This window comes from Biomphalaria glabrata, chromosome 4 (assembly GCF_947242115.1).
Source record: "Biomphalaria glabrata chromosome 4, xgBioGlab47.1, whole genome shotgun sequence".
Lineage (NCBI taxonomy): Eukaryota > Metazoa > Mollusca > Gastropoda > Planorbidae > Biomphalaria > Biomphalaria glabrata.
This window is the reverse complement of record NC_074714.1, coordinates 30,314,162-30,335,760: the sequence shown is the minus strand read 5'-3', so window position 1 is coordinate 30,335,760 and position 21,599 is coordinate 30,314,162. Positions and strand designations below refer to the sequence as shown.

Here is a 21,599-nt window from a genome sequence, read left to right as displayed (position 1 = left end):
CCAGAGCCCTCCATGGGCTGTAGCGCCACTGGAATGGATGGATGGATGTATGGAGTAAAGTCAATGAAATACAGTCAATGGAATAAAGTCAATGAAATACAGTCAATGGAATAAAGTCAATGAAATACAGTCAATGGAATAAAGTCAATGAAATACAGTCAATGGAATAAAGTCAATGAAATACAGTCAATGGAATAAAGTCAATGAAATACAGTCAATGGAATAAAGTCAATGAAATACAGTCAATGGAATAAAGTCAATGAAATACAGTCAATGGAATAAAGTAAATGAAATACAGTCAATGGAATAAAGTCAATGAAATACAGTCAATGGAATAAAGTCAATGAAATACAGTCAATGGAATAAAGTCAATGAAATACAGTCAATGGAATAAAGTCAATGAAATACAGTCAATGGAATAAAGTCAATGAAATACAGTCAATGGAATAAAGTCAATGAAATACAGTCAATGGAATAAAGTCAATGAAATACAGTCAATGGAATAAAGTCAATGAAATACAGTCAATGGAATAAAGTCAATGAAATACAGTCAATGGAATAAAGTCAATGAAATACAGTCAATGGAATAAAGTCAATGAAATACAGTCAATGGAATAAAGTCAATGAAATACAGTCAATGGAATAAAGTCAATGAAATACAGTCAATGGAATAAAGTCAATGAAATACAGTCAATGGAATAAAGTCAATGAAATACAGTCAATGGAATAAAGTCAATGAAATACAGTCAATGGAATAAAGTCAATGAAATACAGTCAATGGAATAAAGTCAATGAAATACAGTCAATGGAATAAAGTCAATGAAATACAGTCAATGGAATAAAGTCAATGAAATACAGTCAATGGAATAAAGTCACTGAAATACAGTCAATATTATTCCGAATCTAGTGCAGAGCAGACACAGTCGTTTGTCTATTTTAACTTTTTTTTTGCCTTCTGTGCCTGTCTTTAAGAAGGGCTTGTCAATGGCTCTCAGGCTTCGCACCGGTGGCAGCATATTTAACAGAGAGCGCTTGATGTCCCGTGCTAAAATGAAAGAGTTGATTTCTACTGAGCTGCTCTATGATGAAAATGAGGCTACCAGAGTTGCTAGAGATATATAATAAACACAAATAGGCTACATTATAGAGTTGTGCACTCTCCACATCAAACACAAGTACAACAATCAATTTCAACTATTGTGTGCTTTCCTCTTAATGCCAGCACAACATTAAGCTGCTACAAATGGGTGACGTACACAATATTTCACACGCCGCGAGTTGTAAAGCTACCAGAAACTTTCTCCACACCCACAGGTAGGTAGAGGGGAGAGTCTCCCCAGGTAGAAGCATATAAAACAGGCGCTCCTCCTCTGAAGTTAGTCATAACTGTTTTGTGCGGGTAGCGTCACTCACCCGTGCATCTCTCTGGCCTATAGCACACATTCAACTACTAACAATTCAAATTCTGGAATTGAACATTTTTATCAACGTGAGAAAAGAAGAGTTCAGTGACAAGACACTCAAGAGTTCAGTGACAAGACATTCAAGAGTTCAGTGACAAGACATTCAAGAGTTCAGTGACAAGACATTCAAGAGTTCAGTGACAAGACATTCAAGAGTTCAGTGACAAGACATTCAAGAGTTCAGTGACAAGACATTCAAGAGTTCAGTGACAAGACATTCCTATTGAAGGTACAACTAGTAGCTCATTATTTGACAACCATCTTTACTACTTCAGACCAGACTGTCTTACAAGTGCCAGGTTACAGACAATGGTGAGTACAAATGAGTTACTAATACATTTTGTTCTTTTTATTCTCGTGATAAAACAAACAATTGTGGAATGAAACGAACAAGAGTGTCATTTAAAATGTCATAGTAACAATCATGTAGGATTGGGTTGAAAAATACACTTTTAAAACTTCTTATATAAAGAAAAAAGATTTGTAACTGCATGAAAATCTTTTAGTGGTATAAATGACATAGTGCATGGAGAGAAAAAGTTCTATCTATCTATCTATCTATCTATCTATCTATCTATCTCATTATTTGGTTGCCTGTATCTGCTACCTGAATAATAACTAATAACTTGAATTGACTTTCAGGGATATCAAAATGTAGACTTCTGTTTAGTTGACAAAGTATTTTATTGCCATCAGTAACTCTGAACGTATTGCAACATAAATGGCTCACACATTGAAGCAGATCAAATGTGATACCATTTATTTGGGTTGAGAACTATTCAACTTCAATTGTCTACACATGTACGTATCATGGCATCACAAAGAACAGTTACTCCTGGCTCCTGCTAAGTTATAAATATCCCAACGATAGCTGGGTTACCCCCCCCCCTTCTTTCCCCATCGTATCCAACCCCACCCCGCCCTTTGACTTTCATTACCTTGGACTCTACATGCCAGTGAAGTTTTGCATGAGAAGAAAAGGTGAGGAGTTAGCAGCCAGGTGAAGACATGAAACTGTTACGTTTAGTTAGTGAGCAAATCAAACTGAAGAGCGACTCAGTAGGGGAAATAACAAATTATGGGACTCCTGTTAGACGTATACATATATGTGTCAGGGATAATTGAGCGTCCATGAACTTTCATTGATAAAGGTTAATTCGTTGCGCCAATTTTATCTAGTCTTAGATCAAGATTGTCATGATTCATTGGATCAACAAACTTCTGACAAGTTGAACACAAAGTCTGCAAGTGTTCGTTTGTTTTGAGTAAAGGTTAGAGCTATAGAGAGAAAGAGAGAGGGCAATACAACTTTTGGCAATTAAAAACAAACAAGTATAATTGTTTAAATAGCCAACAAGGCTAATTATACAAATTATGTTAGTGGAGGTGGGGCATTTCTGATTGGCGTGTCACGGCCGCGTCACAAAATGTTGGAGTCTCAGTGTGAGCAGAGTTTTCCAGGGGTCGGATATTGCCACCATGCCGTGGTCTGGACGTCACAGTTTCACAGATTTGTTACATTATTGAAACATAATTTGATAGATACGATTTGAGTACATCAACACCGATACATTATTGAAACATAATTTGATAGATAAGATTTTATTGTATCAACACCGATACATTATTGAAACATAATTTGATAGATAAGATTTTATTGTATCAACACCGATACATTATTGATAGATTGTTTGGTAGATTAGCTATTGATTGATGAGAGTTGATAAGTAGCGTGATGGACATATAGTTTGATGAATATGCTTTAATAAATGATCTATTGATCATGTGATATGTGGTTGAAAGATTATCTGAATCGATACATACATTTTCTATTCAGAGTATGCTAGACAGATCAACACATGGGCACTGTGTATGTATTTGACAACTGGGGTAGCAATGAGATGCTTGCGAATGCCTTGTGGATCAGAAAGACATTTGTGTGTAGACCTCTCTATGTTCTAGACTCTAGTTAGTTTGATAAGCACTGCGCTGCTGCTCGGCGGCATTGTCGTCTCAGAGGCTCACTGCTGGTTCGTGCTCAAGTCACTCCCTTAGTTCGTTTGATTCACTATTTTCTAGCATCCAAATGTGGTCCCTGGTGATGCATTTATGTAACAAGTATGCATAGATCAAAGCGTGTTTGTATAACTAATCAATTATAAATAAAACTTTGTATAGGATTAATTAATTAACATTGTCTTTATCACCGTTTTCACAAATGATTTCATTTTTACAAAAATACATTGATTTGACAAACATCCCTGGCCTACTAGGACACTAACACTTACATCATCACATGCCCACTATTTCCGTAAAAATATAAAAGTAATGTCCTAAAAAACTACAATTGAAAAAAGTTAAAGTAAAAATTTAAAAAAAGATTACGAAGAGAGTTTGTGTTATCACACAAACTCAGAGGCGCCCCCCCCACCCATCAAATTCACCAATGGACGAGAAATATATTCAAGCCATATTCTTGTTTTGATTGTTTGAGGAAATTTTAAAATTTGGCGTTATTTTTCACATAAAAGCAAACAATACAACACGTCGTCTTTGATAAGACTCTTCTAGAATAAGTAGAGTAGCGTTAAGTGATCACCTAAGATCAGCATTGAAACCTCCCGATACAGTGTCGGTGTAACGTAGTGCGGTAGCTCAGGGTGTCACCCCTCCCCATCAACTTTTAAAAATATGTTCCAATGAACACTATTGCTAGTTTTTTTTTTGTTGTTGTTTTTTTTTTTTTTTTGAACCAATACAGTGAGCTGATTACCTACGTTTATTGATTTTTACTCAAATGTAAGATCCCAATGTTTATTACAGCATAGGCTAATATTAATCCTAATCATAGACGCTCTTTTTACTTAATAGGTCTAGACTAGATCCAGAATATAGAATATATATAGAATCTAGATCTAGACAAGATTAAGATTTCTTGACTAGTTCTAGATATGATATAGTCTAGATCTATAATCTAGAACTACATCTAGATCTCTAGACTAGTTCTTGATCTAGATCTAGACTTGATTTAGATAGAACTAGAATCTAGAACTAAAATCTATAGCTAGAATTGGTTTAAGTCTAGACTAAATAGACTCTAGGTAAAGATCCAGAACTAAATCTATAGCCTAATCTAGACTACATCTAGAAATCTTGAAATAGAATCTAAATCTACTATATCTAGATCGAGGTCAATATTATGATCAGGATTAGTAAGCCTACTACTGGGTTATCGTGCACTTATGCTATTCGCAACAGATTCACTTCTTGATGTGATACTACTGCTTACATAATAAATAAATCTGCACCCCTAAGCTATTAGAAGATAAACTATTTTCTTAATGGATTATAAATGTAAATTTTGTTCAAATGGTTTAATACAATAAAATCTAAATCTAGATCTATGTATCGCCTCTATTTATTGTAATTTAGATTATTGTTAAGTGTATAACCTAATGAGGATGTGTGAAAACTGCGCGCAATAAAAGTAGGCCTAGTTCGTTTTTCTTTAAAACTTTCAATTGAAACGAAGTTCGTATTAAAATTCTTTTTAAAAACAACATTTGAATCAGTATTGTAATCCATGTGTTAGTTAATAAATGAAAAATCTATTTAATAATGATTCATTGATTCTTTTCCATTGTGACCTTAGATGCACATTTTTTGTACCAATGCGCGAATCTATGAATAAAGCTTGATTTATTATTGAAGAAGTCAGTGACCTTTTTAAAGGACTTACCTCCCCTGAAGTTTTTTATTTAAAAGTGGTGTAATTTGTTGAAAAATCTGCTTGCATCTATCATTTTAAAAATGAGATGGTTCACTTTCGCAAAAGAAAAAAAGTAGCCGTTGCATCAGAACTTTGAATGATCTAAAATATCATGATGTCCGATTTTTATTTGCTCTTCTAGTTTCTGAGATCTAAATGGGACGGACGGACGGACAGACAGGCCACATAAAACTAATAGCGTCTTTTCCCCTTTCGGGGGCTGCTAAAAAACGAAAACAAAAAAAACGCAATATAAAGTAGAAAGTTGAAATTTTTGACAATTATTCATAGTCGATGTCAATATCTGAATCAATAAAAGAAAACCATTTAGTTAATCAATTATTCGTAATTCTTTTTATTTATAATGAAAAAGGGAGTTAAATCTTGCAATATATATATATAGGGGCGGACTGGCTATATGAGCATTCGGCATTCGGGCAAATGCCGGGGGGGCCGGTACCCAATTACGCCATTAGGGCCACTAAAAGAGACGCATAAATACCAGTTAATTGTTTTAAGATTTTATAATATTCTCTTTAAAAGCAACATATTGAAGGTCGTGATTAAAAACAATATTATACTGTTATAAACCTGGTGGTGGCACAGATGGGGGTAGTGGTGTGAGTGTAGTCAGCCGACGCAAATCGCCCCAGGCCAGCGCTAGACGAGCGGTCAACCGTGACAAGTTACGATGGGCAGCCGAGTCGAGTGTCAACAGGACGGTTCGGGAAGGATCGCCGTCGTGAACAGAGCTCAGGAGCGTCACGAGGGATGAAGTCATGTGACGAAGCTAGAAACGTCGAGCGATGTTCTGTCCGGTTCTAGAAGGCCAGCAGGGACCCTATATAAGAGAGGAGGTGTCGCAGTCAAGACGGTTCACGAGAGAGGGTTCACGGCAAGACGGTTCAGAGCCCGCTTCACTACAGTCCGGTCGACTACAGCACAGTTCAGCGGTGTGGTTCTGTACGGAGCATTACGACGGTTCAGTGCGGAGTACTATCAAGTACAGTTGAGACGAACGACGTCTTGATCTTGGTCTGCGATCGAGTCCGACACAACGAGCCTAGTGTGTGAAGTCAGTCCTGAACTGTTGAACCCAGTGCAAGCCCGGAACGAGACGGAGAGGCCAGTGCAAGAGTTGATACGGCGGAACGGTGTTATCGGAGACATATTTGTACAGTGTACGTGTTGCCAATTGTACAGTATTGGCTGTTATTTATTCAACTATTAAAGTGTTACGTTACTTTGGAGCCCTGAGTTGTCAAGTTCTTTAAGTTGGTGGTGTAAGGTGCAGTTTGCAGAGAGCCTGGATAGTGAGATTCGTAACAATACACTTTAAAAACTAATACTAATCAAAAGTATTGTCGTAAATACCCAACATCCGTATATAGTGCTTCTAGTAAACTTCGGTTCCTTATACCTACTAAACGATCAACAAGAAACTAAAGGTCTTTATTTCTTAAAGAGATCGACGTTAATGAGAAGATGACTTTATAAAGGGACCAGTGGCATACAGTTTGTGGGCCGGAATGTTTAGAAATGCCCGGGCCGAATTCAATACACAGTCCGCCCATATTTTGCGGTTCTTCCACTTCGGAAAAAAGTTTTTAAAAGTATTTTTATATTTTCCTATTTTACATCATTTATTTGTATTTGTAATATCCACATTATTAAAATATGAAGACATATTGAAACTCAAATTATTCAACATTTCAGATTAATAAAACATTATAAAGTTATATTTGTTATAATCGCATAACCGATAATTTTAAATTTATGAGTACATTGTATGATAAATTTTTTTTTTGGTTGAACATAGTAAGTTGAATTCTTGAGTTGGCAACACGTGACCTCTGACTTGGACTGTTTCTATTGTCGATTTATTTTCCAATCTCTACCCAGCAATTCATTTATTTTCTTACGTCTTGTTCCATTATATCGCCATCACATTTCTTCACATTAGTTTGTCTTTTTCTCTCTATCTCTAATTTATAGATTGAATGAACGTAAATGGTTTTGTTAGCAGTAACATTTGTCTTGTAATGTCATGGTGCGATTGGATTGGTCACGTCTGTGGGTCTTGGCCTAAGTAACGAACATGATTTGTTAATCTATTATTCTATGTCTACTTTGTCCTTTGTATTTTTAAAGTTCGCTCTACATCCTTCCAGTGGTGTCAGCGTCTTGGGACTTTCCCCATTTTGTTCTGTTTTTATCTCGTGACATTATTCGCATGCTCATCCTGCCATCTATTTATCTAACCATCCCCACCACCCCATGCCAGCAGTTGTTGCTGATACTTTGATGCAGAAACAAGACATCCGTATCTGTCATCAGTCAGATCTAATCACGCAGTCGCGCTCTCGCCTCCGCCATTTCCCCGCGTGCTTGTGGCGCGAGGAAGACGTGTTATTGTGAACCATCTGCCTGGAGAGATGGTGGAGATAACACATACAGACAGTTCATTAGCGAAGGGTTTGGGTTTACACCTTCAAGGAATCTTGTAGTATAATGGCATCGTTGAACATTGTTTTGAGTTGTGAATTTAGTTTCATGCTAGTCAGGGCACTAGAGATAGCTGTCTCTGTATGTGGAGTAAAGGCACTATATATCAGTGGCGTTACTAGGATTGGGGGGGGGGGTGGTTGCAAATTCGAGGGGTCCTCCGAATAAGTGTCCGAAATTATTTTTTTTTTTTACATTTAATATTAAATATTACGCCACTGCCATGTAATCTTGCTATTCACGTTGTTATATAAGTCAGTGACTCTGTTGCATGTAATCCACACAGATTAACTCTTTCCGTGTGGGAGTAACTCAGTATATAGGATTTGTTTCATTAGGCCTATCATTGTAGTTGTTCATTGGTGTTTCTCGCCATGTACAAGTATCTCTTATAGTTCGTTACATGGGTGTCGAACATTTCTAAATAAAAGAGTCATTCCTTGGTTACTGTCACCACGTTATTTTGGATAGTCGTTGAGTGACTTTGAGTTCATATTATAATGCTATATGAAGGCATTATCAGGATACATTCTTTCACGCTGTGAAGCCAGATGCACAGCATTAGGAATAACTTGTTATGAAAACTCTTAAAGACATTGGACTGGACTTTGATTTGTGCAGAGGTCAAACCTATGATACCGCAGCCACAAAGAGTGGCCGTTTTTCTGGCATGCAGAAATGTCTCTCAGACATAAATCCAAAGGGCAGAATTTTTGTGAAGGCCCCCTATACTTTTTCGAAAGCTTTATAAAACAAAATATACTCTTCTAAAAACATGCTATATATTAGAAGAAAGAAATAGATAACTTGTAAATTTAATCTAATTTTTTTAAAATAATTATAATTATTTAATTATGTTTTTTTAGTAAAACAAAAAAAAAACAAAAAAGCAAACAAACAAACAAACAAACGCACACTTCTTAACCACGACAAAGGTTTCATATGTCTCAAAAGACAAAGGTTGCACATCATGTGCCCAGATGAATCATAAGTTTTAGTTTTCAGAATCTGATGTGACTGAAAGAGTTGATTCTTGGGCGGCAAACTTTGCCACAGTCCGTATATGAATGTACCTGTTTTAGGGTGATCTAATAGGGCAGCGTCTCATTCTCTTGGCAGCTTCACTTCTTATGCTGTCCTGTTGTCCGATACTGCACGATTTCCTCAAACATCCTTTTATTGATAGCTGTAGTCCTTAGAGCTCGCAGTTAGGTATGTCGTGTGCGTTCCTTGGATCTCCACAAGCTCAGCATACATGATGTTCTTAGGAATTCTTTCATCTGGCATGCGGGTGACAGGTTCGAATCAACTTGGCCTTCTGTGTTAAAAAAACATTGATGCATGTGTAATGTCCAGTTCCTGATTTGAAACACGATCCTCCAGGAGATAGGCCTACACAGGGCGGCCCTAGGCCTACACAGGGCCGGCCCTAGGCCTACACATTATGCACCTCAGACAGCGCAAGTGGAAACTGTGTTAGGCTCTTGATGCAGTTGACCAGCTCTCACTACAATAAAGGAGAGTGCTCACTATGCAGGTGTTGTAGAGTACCATGTTCAGTTAGGTATCTTCCCAGATAAGCTTCAAGAGTTTTGCCAATCTTGTGCTGAATTTAGCAACATCAAAGGATTATATGAAGTTATGAAAAAAAATACTTTCAGGATAGAAAGCAATTCTCACTGAAGCCAGCCGACAAACTGATAAGCCTGTGTTGTAGCTTTTATCGACTTGACCAAAACTTTTGACCTTGGTAGCAAAATTGGTCTGTTTGTGCGTACTATAGAAACTTGACTGTCGAAATAAGTTACGAAACTAGTGTCAGCTTTTAACGAAAACATTAAGTTTGACAGTTCCAACTCTAGGTCATTCTCCATCTAACGCAAGGATGTGTTCTGGTTCCAACACTATTCGGCATCCTCTTTTCAGTTGTACTCACCAGCGCTTTTAAATCCCAGGAAGATGAAGTATATATTCACAGAAGCTTTGATGGAATTTTTTTTCCTGACTCGATTTAAAACCAAAAGATGGCGTATGTAGATGATTCAACTGTTTGCCGGCGACTCATCTTCTATTTTTAAGAAAGATCGCAAATGCAGATAAATGCTTTGGCAGTTGCTTGTCAATAGTTCAGTCTTACAAATAAGTCTAAGACAAAAAAAAAAGACAAAAGGTCGTCTTAGAAATACCCGTGGTACTATCGGCAATCACAGCCTTACCGTGGTGCAGGACATTGAGGTAACAAAAAGAACAGGATCAGCTTCAGCAGCAATGGTTATTAATCGTAAGATTTAAAGAATTGTCGGTAAAAAATGTGAAAAATAAAATGTTTCAAAAATAAATGAATAATAAATAAAAATTGCAGAACCGTCACAAATTTTGAAACTTCTAAAATCTCTTTTGTTGAGGTCTCTTTCTTGTGGGTTCCCCGAGGCAGTAGCTCGACCCCCATCTGGCCCTGCTTCCGCATCATATCGTATAAAAAACAATGCAGACAATGTATTATAATTATAAATCAAGTTGCATAATAACCGAACTGTAAATAAGTGGTCAACGATTGTTGAACAATAACAATGTTTAATACTAAATATAAATACAAATACTTAAAATTCAGACTATGTACAAACAATGTGATAATACGTTAATGCATTATTAATTATACAAATGAACACGCCTCACGTACGCACTCTCAGTTCCGGCAACACGACCCGGTATCTCCAAAATACTGCAATACAGAGATACAAGGCTCAAACTAATCAAGGGTCAGTCTCAGCTCCAAGGGCGAGCTCAAAACCACACACTCCATCGTAGACCCCAAGCCTAACACACTGAAACAAAGAATACCTTGGATCTAGCGATGTCGCTAAATCACAGAACTTTCATTAACGACACCCGTATCGAAATATCCACCTGATGATTACATTTATGTACTTACGTACCGTTATAACGGGGAAACAGTGAAAACTATAAAGCAGAAAGAATCTACAGCCAGAACATTCTCTCCGCTGAAAGAACACTACAGGAAACTAAGTGTGACATAAAACACACACACTATTCTTGACAACAAATCACGCCCAATGCAAACTAAAGACATGGCAAGAAAGAAAACTTCACGCGCACTCAACACTTTCCAGAATTGCACATTCCACAGCAGCACGTGCAAAAGTCACAACAAAGGCCTCAACACTAAAATTTGACTGAGGCGCTCCTTGGACGCTGACTGCAGAACTAGAGAGGAGGATCCTAGCAATGGAATTGAGATGCTACAGAAAGATCCTAGGTAGGAAATTAGAAACATGATCATAATAATAATTAGACCCTACTAGGACCTGCTAACCACTGTCAAAAAAAAAAACAAAAAACTAAAACTTTGTAGCCATATCACAAGGTCCTCAGGGTTCGCAAATATCTTCCTTCAAGAGATAGTACCAGTCAAAGAGGAAGAGACAGACAGAGAAACCTATGGGAAGACACTATAAATGAATAAACGGGCCTGTCAGACATTCTAGTCAAGGTACAAGAAAGAGAGGAAAAGAGAAAGACGACCAACGGATCATATGTGGTGCGCCAACTGTCGATCAGAGTCAGGGATAGGTGAAAGTGAAGATATTCACTAAGTTACTTTCAATTTAAAACAGGTTGATAAGTCAAGAAATTGTTAGAAAAATTTAGTTCTATATTTTTTAATCACATTAATAATAATAAACATTTTTATTATCCATAAGGAAATTTGCCTTACAATTTGTGCATTACACCAAACAAAACATTCTAACTAAAGAAAACCAAAATATACATTCACACCAAGACTCATTCTTAATTTACATATGAAATGTTTATATCAGATAATTGAGTTTTATTTAATGATTTAATTGCCATGGGAATAAAAAAAAGTTTTTGTGTCTGTCTGTCGTTGCTATCCTGATCCATCAGGGGATATTTTATTTCTAAAATCATTTTAGCTTTCTTAGAAATCTTATTCTCAAACAGCTGATCAAACTTTTTTGTTGTTGTTGTTTTTTTTTCCAATAACTTTACCAGCAGCATTTAGGATTTTCTGAATTTTATTATTTTTATTTTAAATTTTCAGATTGCCATACCAGGCAGTGATATTAAAACTTAAAATACTACAGATGTGAGCGTGTTAAAACTTAAAATATCGCCAAGGTCTTTTCAATAACCTTAAATGAGGACATTTTTTTCAGTAATCGTAATGTTTGCTGCCCTTTTTTGCGGCTATAATCAGTATTTGCAGTCAAATGTAAGGTATTGTCTAAGATAGTACCAAGGTATTTAAAAGTTTGCACTATTTCAATGCTCTCTCCAGTTACAGAAACAATGAAATGTATTAGGAAGAAGCATGCATAGACATTATGGTGGAAGGTTGAAACGGGAAAATATCAAAGGCGGAAGTCTTGCCAGGTACGATTAGGGATGCTGAGCCTGGCACAGAAACTTATTGCCTTACGTCACTTAGTACTTCGTGCTGTGAACCAATGGGTGATACCATCCAACTAGTTTTCATGTCGTTCTATTTGCTCTTCAATTCTATGTCTGTGTGTAACATCTTAGGCTACGCTCTGAAAGTCTAAAACGTTTCCCCTGCAACTGTGACGCCTCATTTCTCTTCCGACATGGCCGGAGTATTACGTTCAAGAAAACGTTTTGTTTCCAAGTTAATTAGTAGAAACTTTCAGTAGAGGGCAGGCCCACCAATCTTCTACACTTCTACCTACATTGTACCAATATTGCCGGAGAGAGACGGCAGTGGAATCTAAACTTCATTTTATTTTATATGAGAGAGAGAGAGAGAGAGCGAGATGTTAAAGAAGCTAACAAGAAGAAAGAATGAAAATGCATTTGGCTCTTATTTTATTTAAATGATTTTCAATGTTTGCTATAATAAAAAAAAAACAAAACAAGGCAACACTAAAACAGTAGAGAACATAACTTGGCACAATATGTTTCAACATCACAATCAACTCTATAGACTAATAGTTTTTAAAATGAAGCAAATAGTCAACAGTGCAAATTGAAGGCTTCAGTTTCTGTGACTTAATCCCAGGTATTACACGTGCGCATCAGTTAACATCATTAGCTCAAACTGCTTCGAATCCTGAGACCAGGTAGATGTGTTGTGTGTTACTGTGCATGTATTGGGTATTAGAAGCTCATGTCAACTCACAGGGTTTACAAGCTGTAGGAAACAGAAGGAATGTTACAACACGTAAGTGAAGAACTAGACTCGCTGCATTGTGTTCCGTGTATAACTTAACCAACATCAAGGGAAACAAGTTCAATTGATCTGTAGAAAATGCCATGCAATACAATGAGTCCGATGTCTTAAGTAAGCCTACTTATTGCATGGACATGTGGTTAATTAAGTGTCAATGAAGTTGTTGACTTTTCAACATTGGACTTCTTAATTCGGAAGAGTAACTCCTCCAATTTCAATTTATTATCGCTCTCTTTGTTCTTGCCTAGAAATCTAGTCACTTTGTATGACATGTTACTTTGTATGACATGTTACTCTGCATGACATGTTACTTTGTATGACATGTTTGGACTTTCTTTGGTTCGGATGTGACATTTCATTCGTAAGTGTTAGTAGTCAGTGGTTAATTCAAGTTTGATTTTTACTTTCAGAGTGAGTCTAAGTAGTCAGTGGTCAATTCAAGTTTGATTCTTACTTTCAGCGTGAGCCTAAGTAGTCAGTGGTCAATTCAAGTTTGATTTTTACTTTCAGCGTGAGTGTATCTCCATCCATGTTGGCCAGGCCGGAGTTCAGATTGGTAACGCCTGCTGGGAACTCTACTGTCTGGAGCATGGCATACAACCCAATGGCAAGATGGAGGATTTGAAATATGCCACGAACAATGGGGACGAGAGTTACAACACGTTCTTCAGTGAAACCTCCATGGGGAAACATGTCCCTCGAGCCATTTATGTCGACCTAGAACCCAGCGTAGTTGGTAGGTTCAATAGACAAATAGTTGGTTCAATAGACAAATAGTTGGTTCAATAGACAAATAGTAGGTTCAATAGACAAATAGTTGGTTCAAAAGACAAATAGTAGGTTCAATAGACAAATAGTTGGTTCAATAGACAAATAGTTGGTTCAATAGACAAATAGTTGGTAGGTTCAATAGACAAATAGTTGGTGCAATAGACAAATAGTTGGTTCAATAGACAAATAGTTGGTAGGTTCAATAGACAAATAGTTGGTGCAATAGACAAATAGTTGGTAGGTTCAATAGACAAATAGTTGGTAGGTTCAATAGACAAATAGTTGGTAGGTTCAATAGACAAATAGTTGGTTCAATAGACAAATAGTTGGTTCAATAGACAAATAGTTGGTTCAATAGACCAATAGTTGGTAGGTTCAATAGACAAATAGTTGGTGCAATAGACAAATAGTTGGTAGGTTCAATAGACAAATAGGTGGTTCAATAGACAAATAGTTGGTTCAATAGACAAATAGTTGGTTCAATAGACAAATAGTTGGTAGGTTCAATAGACAAATAGTAGGTTCAATAGACAAATAGTTGGTTCAATAGACAAATAGTAGGTTCAATAGACAAATAGTTGGTAGGTTCAATAGACAAATAGTTGGTTCAATAGACAAATAGTTGGTTCAATAGACAAATAGTTGGTAGGTTCAATAGACAAATAGTTGGTGCAATAGACAAATAGTTGGTTCAATAGACAAATAGTTGGTAGGTTCAATAGACAAATAGTTGGTGCAATAGACAAATAGTTGGTAGGTTCAATAGACAAATAGTTGGTGCAATAGACAAATAGTTGGTTCAATAGACAAATAGGTGGTAGGTTCAATAGACAAATAGTAGGTTCAATAGACAAATAGTTGGTTCAATAGACAAATAGTAGGTTCAATAGACAAATAGTTGGTTCAATAGACAAATAGTTGGTTCAATAGACAAATAGTTGGTAGGTTCAATAGACAAATAGTTGGTTCAATAGACAAATAGTTGGTTCAATAGACAAATAGTTGGTAGGTTCAATAGACAAATAGTTGGTGCAATAGACAAATAGTTGGTAGGTTCAATAGACAAATAGTTGGTGCAATAGACAAATAGTTGGTAGGTTCAATAGACAAATAGTTGGTGCAATAGACAAATAGTTGGTTCAATAGACAAATAGTTGGTAGGTTCAATAGACAAATAGTTGGTAGGTTCAATAGACAAATAGTTGGTTCAATAGACAAATAGTTGGTTCAATAGACAAAGAGTTGGTAGGTTCAATAGACAAATAGTTGGTGCAATAGACAAATAGTTGGAAGGTTCAATAGACAAATAGTTGGTTCAATAGACAAATAGTTGGTAGGTTCAATAGACAAATAGTTGGTGCAATAGACAAATAGTTGGTAGGTTCAATAGACAAATAGTTGGTGCAATAGACAAATAGTTGGAAGGTTCAATAGACAAATAGTTGGTTCAATAGACAAATAGTTGGTAGGTTCAATAGACAAATAGTTGGTGCAATAGACAAATAGTTGGTAGGTTCAATAGACAAATAGTTGGTAGGTTCAATAGACAAATAGTTGGTTCAATAGACAAATAGTAGGTTCAATAGACAAATAGTTGCGAAAAGCTCAAATATGATCGTTTTAATAGTTGTTTTTTTGTGTATTTCAAAGTGAATATATAAAATGTAGTTTTCTTATTCATGTATTATCTCCCCTAACTAAACTTTTCCTGACTCTCGTACATATAACCAGAACCTATTGCTTTCTTTTCAATCTCTGACCAACATTTCTTGCTCACAGCACTGATGTTATTTTTTTTTTCTTCCATTTCCTCCTTCACCTTTCACATTCCTAGCCTCGGTTACTCTCTCTCTCTCTCTCCCTCTATGTATCTCTCTCCCACTCTCTCTCTTTTCCCTGCCCTCTCACTCCCCTTTATTACCATCTTTTCGTGAGCTCACTTTGTCTCAGAACTTCAAACTTGTTTTTTTTTTAAAGTGTTCAGTTTTCTAGTACACTACAGCAGACGTAAATTATAAAAAAAGTAGTTCTGCTTACGTCATTGATTTAAAAGAGATTCCCCAAGAAGGATTACTTATTACTAAGCCAAAGTGCTGGTATCTTTAAGTAGCTCTCTAAGTCTGAACTAGTCAACTTCTTGCGACATTGGGTCATGTATTTTTTTTTTCATTATCTGACTTCAAGCAGTGAAAACTATCATTGGCCAAGCTACTAAAGTTATAGTGAAATGTGTTCTTTCTTACAGACGAGGTGCGTACAGGGGCGTATCGTCAACTCTTTCACCCGGAGCAATTAGTGAATGGTAAAGAAGACGCGGCCAACAATTACGCCCGAGGTCACTACACTGTAGGCAAAGAAATTGTGGACCTTGTTCTGGACAGAATCAGAAAGATGGTAACAAAACAAACTTTCTAGTTGCCCTCACATAGTACTTGGACTTGTTGTAGGGTTACTTCCCTTACGTTCTAAGCTGCTCTAATTGATAGTCCCGATGAACAAGTCACGCTATACAGACATCATCCTAATTGAAAGGAGAATGAGTTGGCCTACATATTTATTTGTTTATGAACTTTATCAGATATATTAATAACTACTAATGGACTACCCCCATGAGTTTCTACCTAAGATAGATTCTTTGATGCAGAGTATGCGCTTCTTAGCAAAGTGTTTGCAAATTTTAAAACTTTTTAGAGGCCCCTTAAATGGAAATAAACGCTATTAGTTTTGTGTGGTCAGTCCGTCCATCCGTCCCGTTTAGATCTCGTAAACTAGAAATGATATTGATAATCCGACATTAAAGTTCTGGTGCAACGGCTACTTTTTTTCTGAAAACGAAAAATTTAATTTGAATAAGAGATTGACCCTTTATAGAACAATTAGATAATCATTATAAGACATCAGTTAGGCCAGGTTCACACCGTGCTTCCCTCTCACCCGGTCTGCTTGGTGCACCACACAAGATCTGTCAACCTTCTTTCTACATTCTTCTCTGTCATTTGCCTTTAGTAGAATTTCATTCTGATATTCTATCTAAAAAAAACTGCCTTTTTACCTACCAGGGCGGACCACTTCGGGTGCCGATTCTGAGTTTTAGTTTCCATACAAACTGTCTTTGTAACCTTGTTTTCAATAAAAAACTTGTTTCGTTAGTTTAATACCTCCTTTATCAGCTCAACAGTTTACAACAATACAAACAGATAGCAGATAGTACAACTAATAATGCTTTAACATTGTTTAGATAACATCCGATGAAAACTATTTGACAGATTGACCTAAGCATTGGCAGTCCATGTGTATTTTCTTGTGTTTTATTATCTCCCTTATGAAACAGCGTTATTTTCTCCGTAGTCAGAAGTTCCTACAAAAATGTCTTTGATTAGTGGGTAGTGGTCATTCAGCTACATCCATTGCTAACTATTGACCAGACCCATCCATAGCTAACAATTCATCAGGCCCATACATTGCAATAATATTAACCCCTTCCATCCTCAGGCTGACCCATGCACTGGTCTTCAAGGTTTCCTCGTGTTCCATAGTTTTGGAGGTGGTACTGGTTCCGGTTTCTCCTCACTTCTGATGGAGAGACTAAGTGTAGATTACGGCAAAAAGTCCAAGTTAGAATTTGCTGTCTATCCTGCACCTCAGGTTCGTTGCGACAAAGTTAACTGACAAAACCTGACAGTATATTGAACAGTTGCTGCACATTTTACTGACAAAACTTGACAATAGATTGAAAATTGTTAGCTCTGCGTGGAGAACAAATAATAGCACATAGAGGGTCCACGATGAAGGACAGATATGTGAGATTGTGATAAGAAACCGTGACATTATTATGGCAGAGACCTATGTGCAAAGATGTTAACACTGACATCATTAACACTTCCTTAATTTGCATTTTGAGCTTTAAAAATTCATTTTCCTGACGTCTACAATGCACTAGGTCTCCTTGTCAGAAAGAGCATTTGTCAAAAGTCAAAGGTCAATTAGAAGGGATGGGACGCACCGATACTGATAAGTGAGAGATAACTTATGCAATACAGCCTAAATGTCTACATTTGAAATGGGTTTATACAAAGTACTTCAATTGAACGATGGTTCGTTACTGCAGAGAAATTGTGCCGTTTTAACAGAATTTCTTGACATTTTACTGTGTGCTGTGGCACAATGAAGATGAGTTTGTTTTTAATTATAACATTTTAAGTAATTTTTATGTACATTTCATGTGATTAACATTATTTGATTCTATATTATTATTTTATATCCACATCATGATACCAGGTGTCTACAGCAGTGGTTGAACCCTACAACTCTATTTTAACCACTCACACGACATTAGAACATTCAGACTGCGCATTTATGGTAGACAATGAAGCCATCTACGATATATGCAGGTAATAGAGCAAGTCAACAAGATCAACATTCAAAACTGAGCACGAAAATAAACAATTCACGTAAAATCTCTGTCTCTATCTATCTATCTATCTATCTATCTATCTATCTATCTATCTATCTATCTATCTATCTATCTATCTATCTATCTATCTATCTATCTATCTTTCTTTCTTTCTTTCTTTCTATCTATCTCCCTCTCTCTACATATACATACATACATACATACAAACATACATACATACATAGTCATACATAGTCTCTCTCTCTCTCTCTCTCTCTCTCTCTTTCTCTCTCTCTATCTATCTATCTATCTATCTATCTATCTATCTATCTATCTATCTATCTATCTATCTATCTATCTATCTATCTATCTATCTATCTATCTATCTATCTATCTATCTATCTATCTATCTCTACATATACATACATACATACAAACATACATACAAACATACATAGTTTGCCCTGATTGATTCATTCATGTACTGACTTACTGACATATCACAAATGCTCTCACTTGCCGCGGACACTATTTTCCTTGTGCCTATAACAACTAAGCACCTTTCACGAGCGGAACCGAAGCGATAAAATTTACCGAAAACGATTTTTTATTTGCGATTTCGAACCTACCTTTTTTTTTTTTGGTGGCAAATCCGACATTTTAAAAAATTACAAAAAAACTTCTTTTATTTTTGGTGCCTAATTTCCACTGTTTCTAATGACATCTAGTTAGCTCACCCGATAGAGTCTCACACTTTAGATTAGAACTAGACTGGTTTAAATCAAGCTAACTTTTTAATTTTTTTTTTAATATTGTTTTTGCACAATTTAAATGTATTAATTCAATCTACATAAAAGTTGAAAAGGAATTTAAAACCTCGATCCAAAAATGAGTGTTTGAAAGCCTGTAATATTTCGATAAAAAGTTGAAGAAAACTCATCTATTGTATGTAGGACTATTTTCTAAGGTGTATAATTGTGTGTGTGTGTGTGGGGGGGGTAATAAGTGATTTTGGTCATCAAATTCAGTGGCAAAATAAAGGTGTGTTTGGGAGACGTAGCGGTTGAAAGCAAGACAAGCAATTCGATGTAACAGACACCAGATACTAAAATGTAAAGTGGGATACAAGTTTATTAATGTCATGTTGAATTTGTTTTTCCCACTGACACTTTCATCACTGATGACAAATTTTGATCAGACAGTCTCGAACATTGAGGTGTTTTTGTAGCTTTCAGTATGGAAAAGAACTGCTCAAAGGGTCAGTGCTTGCAAACAAAGCAAGAATTCTAGCTACAAATGTCCACAATTCAGCGTACCATTCAGGTAAATATCTGTAAAATTTGGCACAGCCAATTCTATATACTTTGAGTTCAACAAAGAATCTGACTGCTACTCTATCAGCTCTAGTTGCACATTACCAGCAGCATTTTCAGGAGAAATAAAGATTGGAGATGCAAACAACGAAAATTCTTGCTCGAATGAAACGAAGTCACGAAAACGGTCATTGAAAGCATCTACTAACGATTCCAGGTTTAAGACATATTTACCAAATGTTGTAGCCGTATCAAATCTTTTTAGTTCCTCACAAGTGAACAAGATTTTCTCTTCATATTTGATTTATCCACAGTCGTCATTTGGCTTGAAAGCACTTCACATGATCACGAGCAGTTGTGACTATTTTGTTTTTTACTTTGAAGCTTCAAATTCAAGTCTTGCAGGTGACCAGTGAGATCAACTGCAAATGCCAAACCATGAACCCATTCGTCAATTTCAAAATGTTCAACAGGTTCACCTTTCATGTACAGAAACAATTTAATTTCCTCACGCATTCCAAAAAATCTCTTCACTACTTTATGGCAGGAGAGCCAGCGGACTTCTGTGTAGTAGAAAAAATAATCAAATTCGTGTCCAATGTCATCCAGAAACATTGAAAATAGGCGTTGATTTAATCCGCGGGCACGAATAAAATTGAGAGCTACTGAAAACAGTCTTATGACATGTTGGAACTGTAATTGCATGCGCAAAATGTTTATTGGTGAATGATGCACTGAAAATGAGCAAATTTAAAATTAGCATCAGTCTCTCTTATTTTTGTAAGTAGCTTTGCATCAAAACCATTTCATTTCATGGTAGGTGTGCCATACATTGCTAGACTAGCTAGCTTTACCAAAGATAAATTGTACTATTTGTACTGCAATATCACCTCCTGTTATTTCACAAAACATCCTCGCTGGTTGTGGTGTTATGCATAGAACAGAGCTCAAGTACTTCCTCATGTATCTCACAATTCCTGTCACAGACCGTTATGAATATAACCAACTGTGCTACACCAGTGAAACTAATTCAATAACAACTCTTTTGTTCTTTAATTGTTCACCCAAGCTGACTGACATGTCATGTATTCTCTGCCACAGTGTTCCTAGTTAACGTTATTTCTTTGAATACCTTCACCTTTTCTGGACTTCCGCAGCTTAACGACATACTCCTTCATAAAATCACATTCACTAAATGATTTGCTATGGCTTGCAATTAAGTTTGACAAAATGAAGCTTGCTTTCACCGCAGACTCACTCTCGTTGTTAGTTTAACAAATACTATTTTCCAATTTAGGTAGCTTGTCATCTCTTATTTTCATAATTTTTAAGGTGGCCAAGCGGGCGCATGCGGCCCTCGAACGCCGTGTTTGATATGCCTGATATACAGGAGAAGAATTGAAAATATTTCCTGGATTACAAAAATTATTTGTTTACAGTTTCAAATGCCCCACTCCTCATATTTTTTTTATTAGAGATTATTTAACATCTCCTTACAGAAAAGGTTTTATATTATAGTCAATGCAAGTGCTTCTTAGCTGCTTCGAAAAGGCATTTCAAGAATTGAACAGATTTTCTTCCTGTGAAATATCGTCAAGCAAAGACTCGAATACCAACAAAGGATGTTGATCAGTTTTGTAGATTTCAAAAAGCGTTTGATAACGTCCATTGGAATCACTCTGGAAAACAGCAGGAAACGAAGGAATCTTGCAACAATTTGTCCAATTAAAGCGAAATCTCTAAAGTAAATCAAGCTGTTGTGTCACAACAGATGGTGGAATGACGAATTTCTTCAACATCGAGGTGGGGGAGATTTTATCCCCATTTCTCTTTCTTCTAGCCATCGATGACATCATAAAAAACACATTAAATAGGCTGCATTCGAGTTCCCATGCCTAAACGAAAACTGAGTTGAATTTTGCAAAAATATCGCATTACTTGGAAATACAATTAAATGATGGATAAAGAAGCCCACAAAGCTATGCAAATTGTTTACCTACAGTGTTATCTCATGTCGGATGGGAAAGCAGGAGCCGTCTTTCAAAAAGTACGGCCTTTTTTGAAAAAGATAAAACCATTAGGCTGGAGATTAAAATCCACCTCCTCAATACAGACATTCTCCCAACGACCACCTCCTCAATACAGACATTCTCCC

General features: G+C 36.4%; 1 protein-coding gene across 2 annotated transcripts in view; it reads left to right on the top strand.

Annotated features, from left to right (window-relative positions):
- The first annotated feature begins 1,368 nt into the window (after positions 1-1,368).
- LOC106061376 (tubulin alpha-3 chain-like) overlaps positions 1,369-21,599 on the top strand; it is a 24,326-nt gene continuing 4,095 nt past the window's right edge. The window contains exons 1-5 of one of the 2 annotated variants that reach the window (XM_013219493.2): positions 1,369-1,775; positions 13,478-13,703; positions 15,984-16,132; positions 17,231-17,383; positions 18,017-18,129. In XM_013219493.2, the coding sequence (XP_013074947.1) occupies positions 1,773-1,775; positions 13,478-13,703; positions 15,984-16,132; positions 17,231-17,383; positions 18,017-18,129 (644 nt within the window). In that variant the 5' untranslated portion in view covers positions 1,369-1,772. Of the gene's footprint in view, positions 1,776-12,835; positions 12,959-13,477; positions 13,704-15,983; positions 16,133-17,230; positions 17,384-18,016; positions 18,130-21,599 lie in introns of those variants that run through there. The other variant, XM_013219492.2, reaches the window with a different exon arrangement.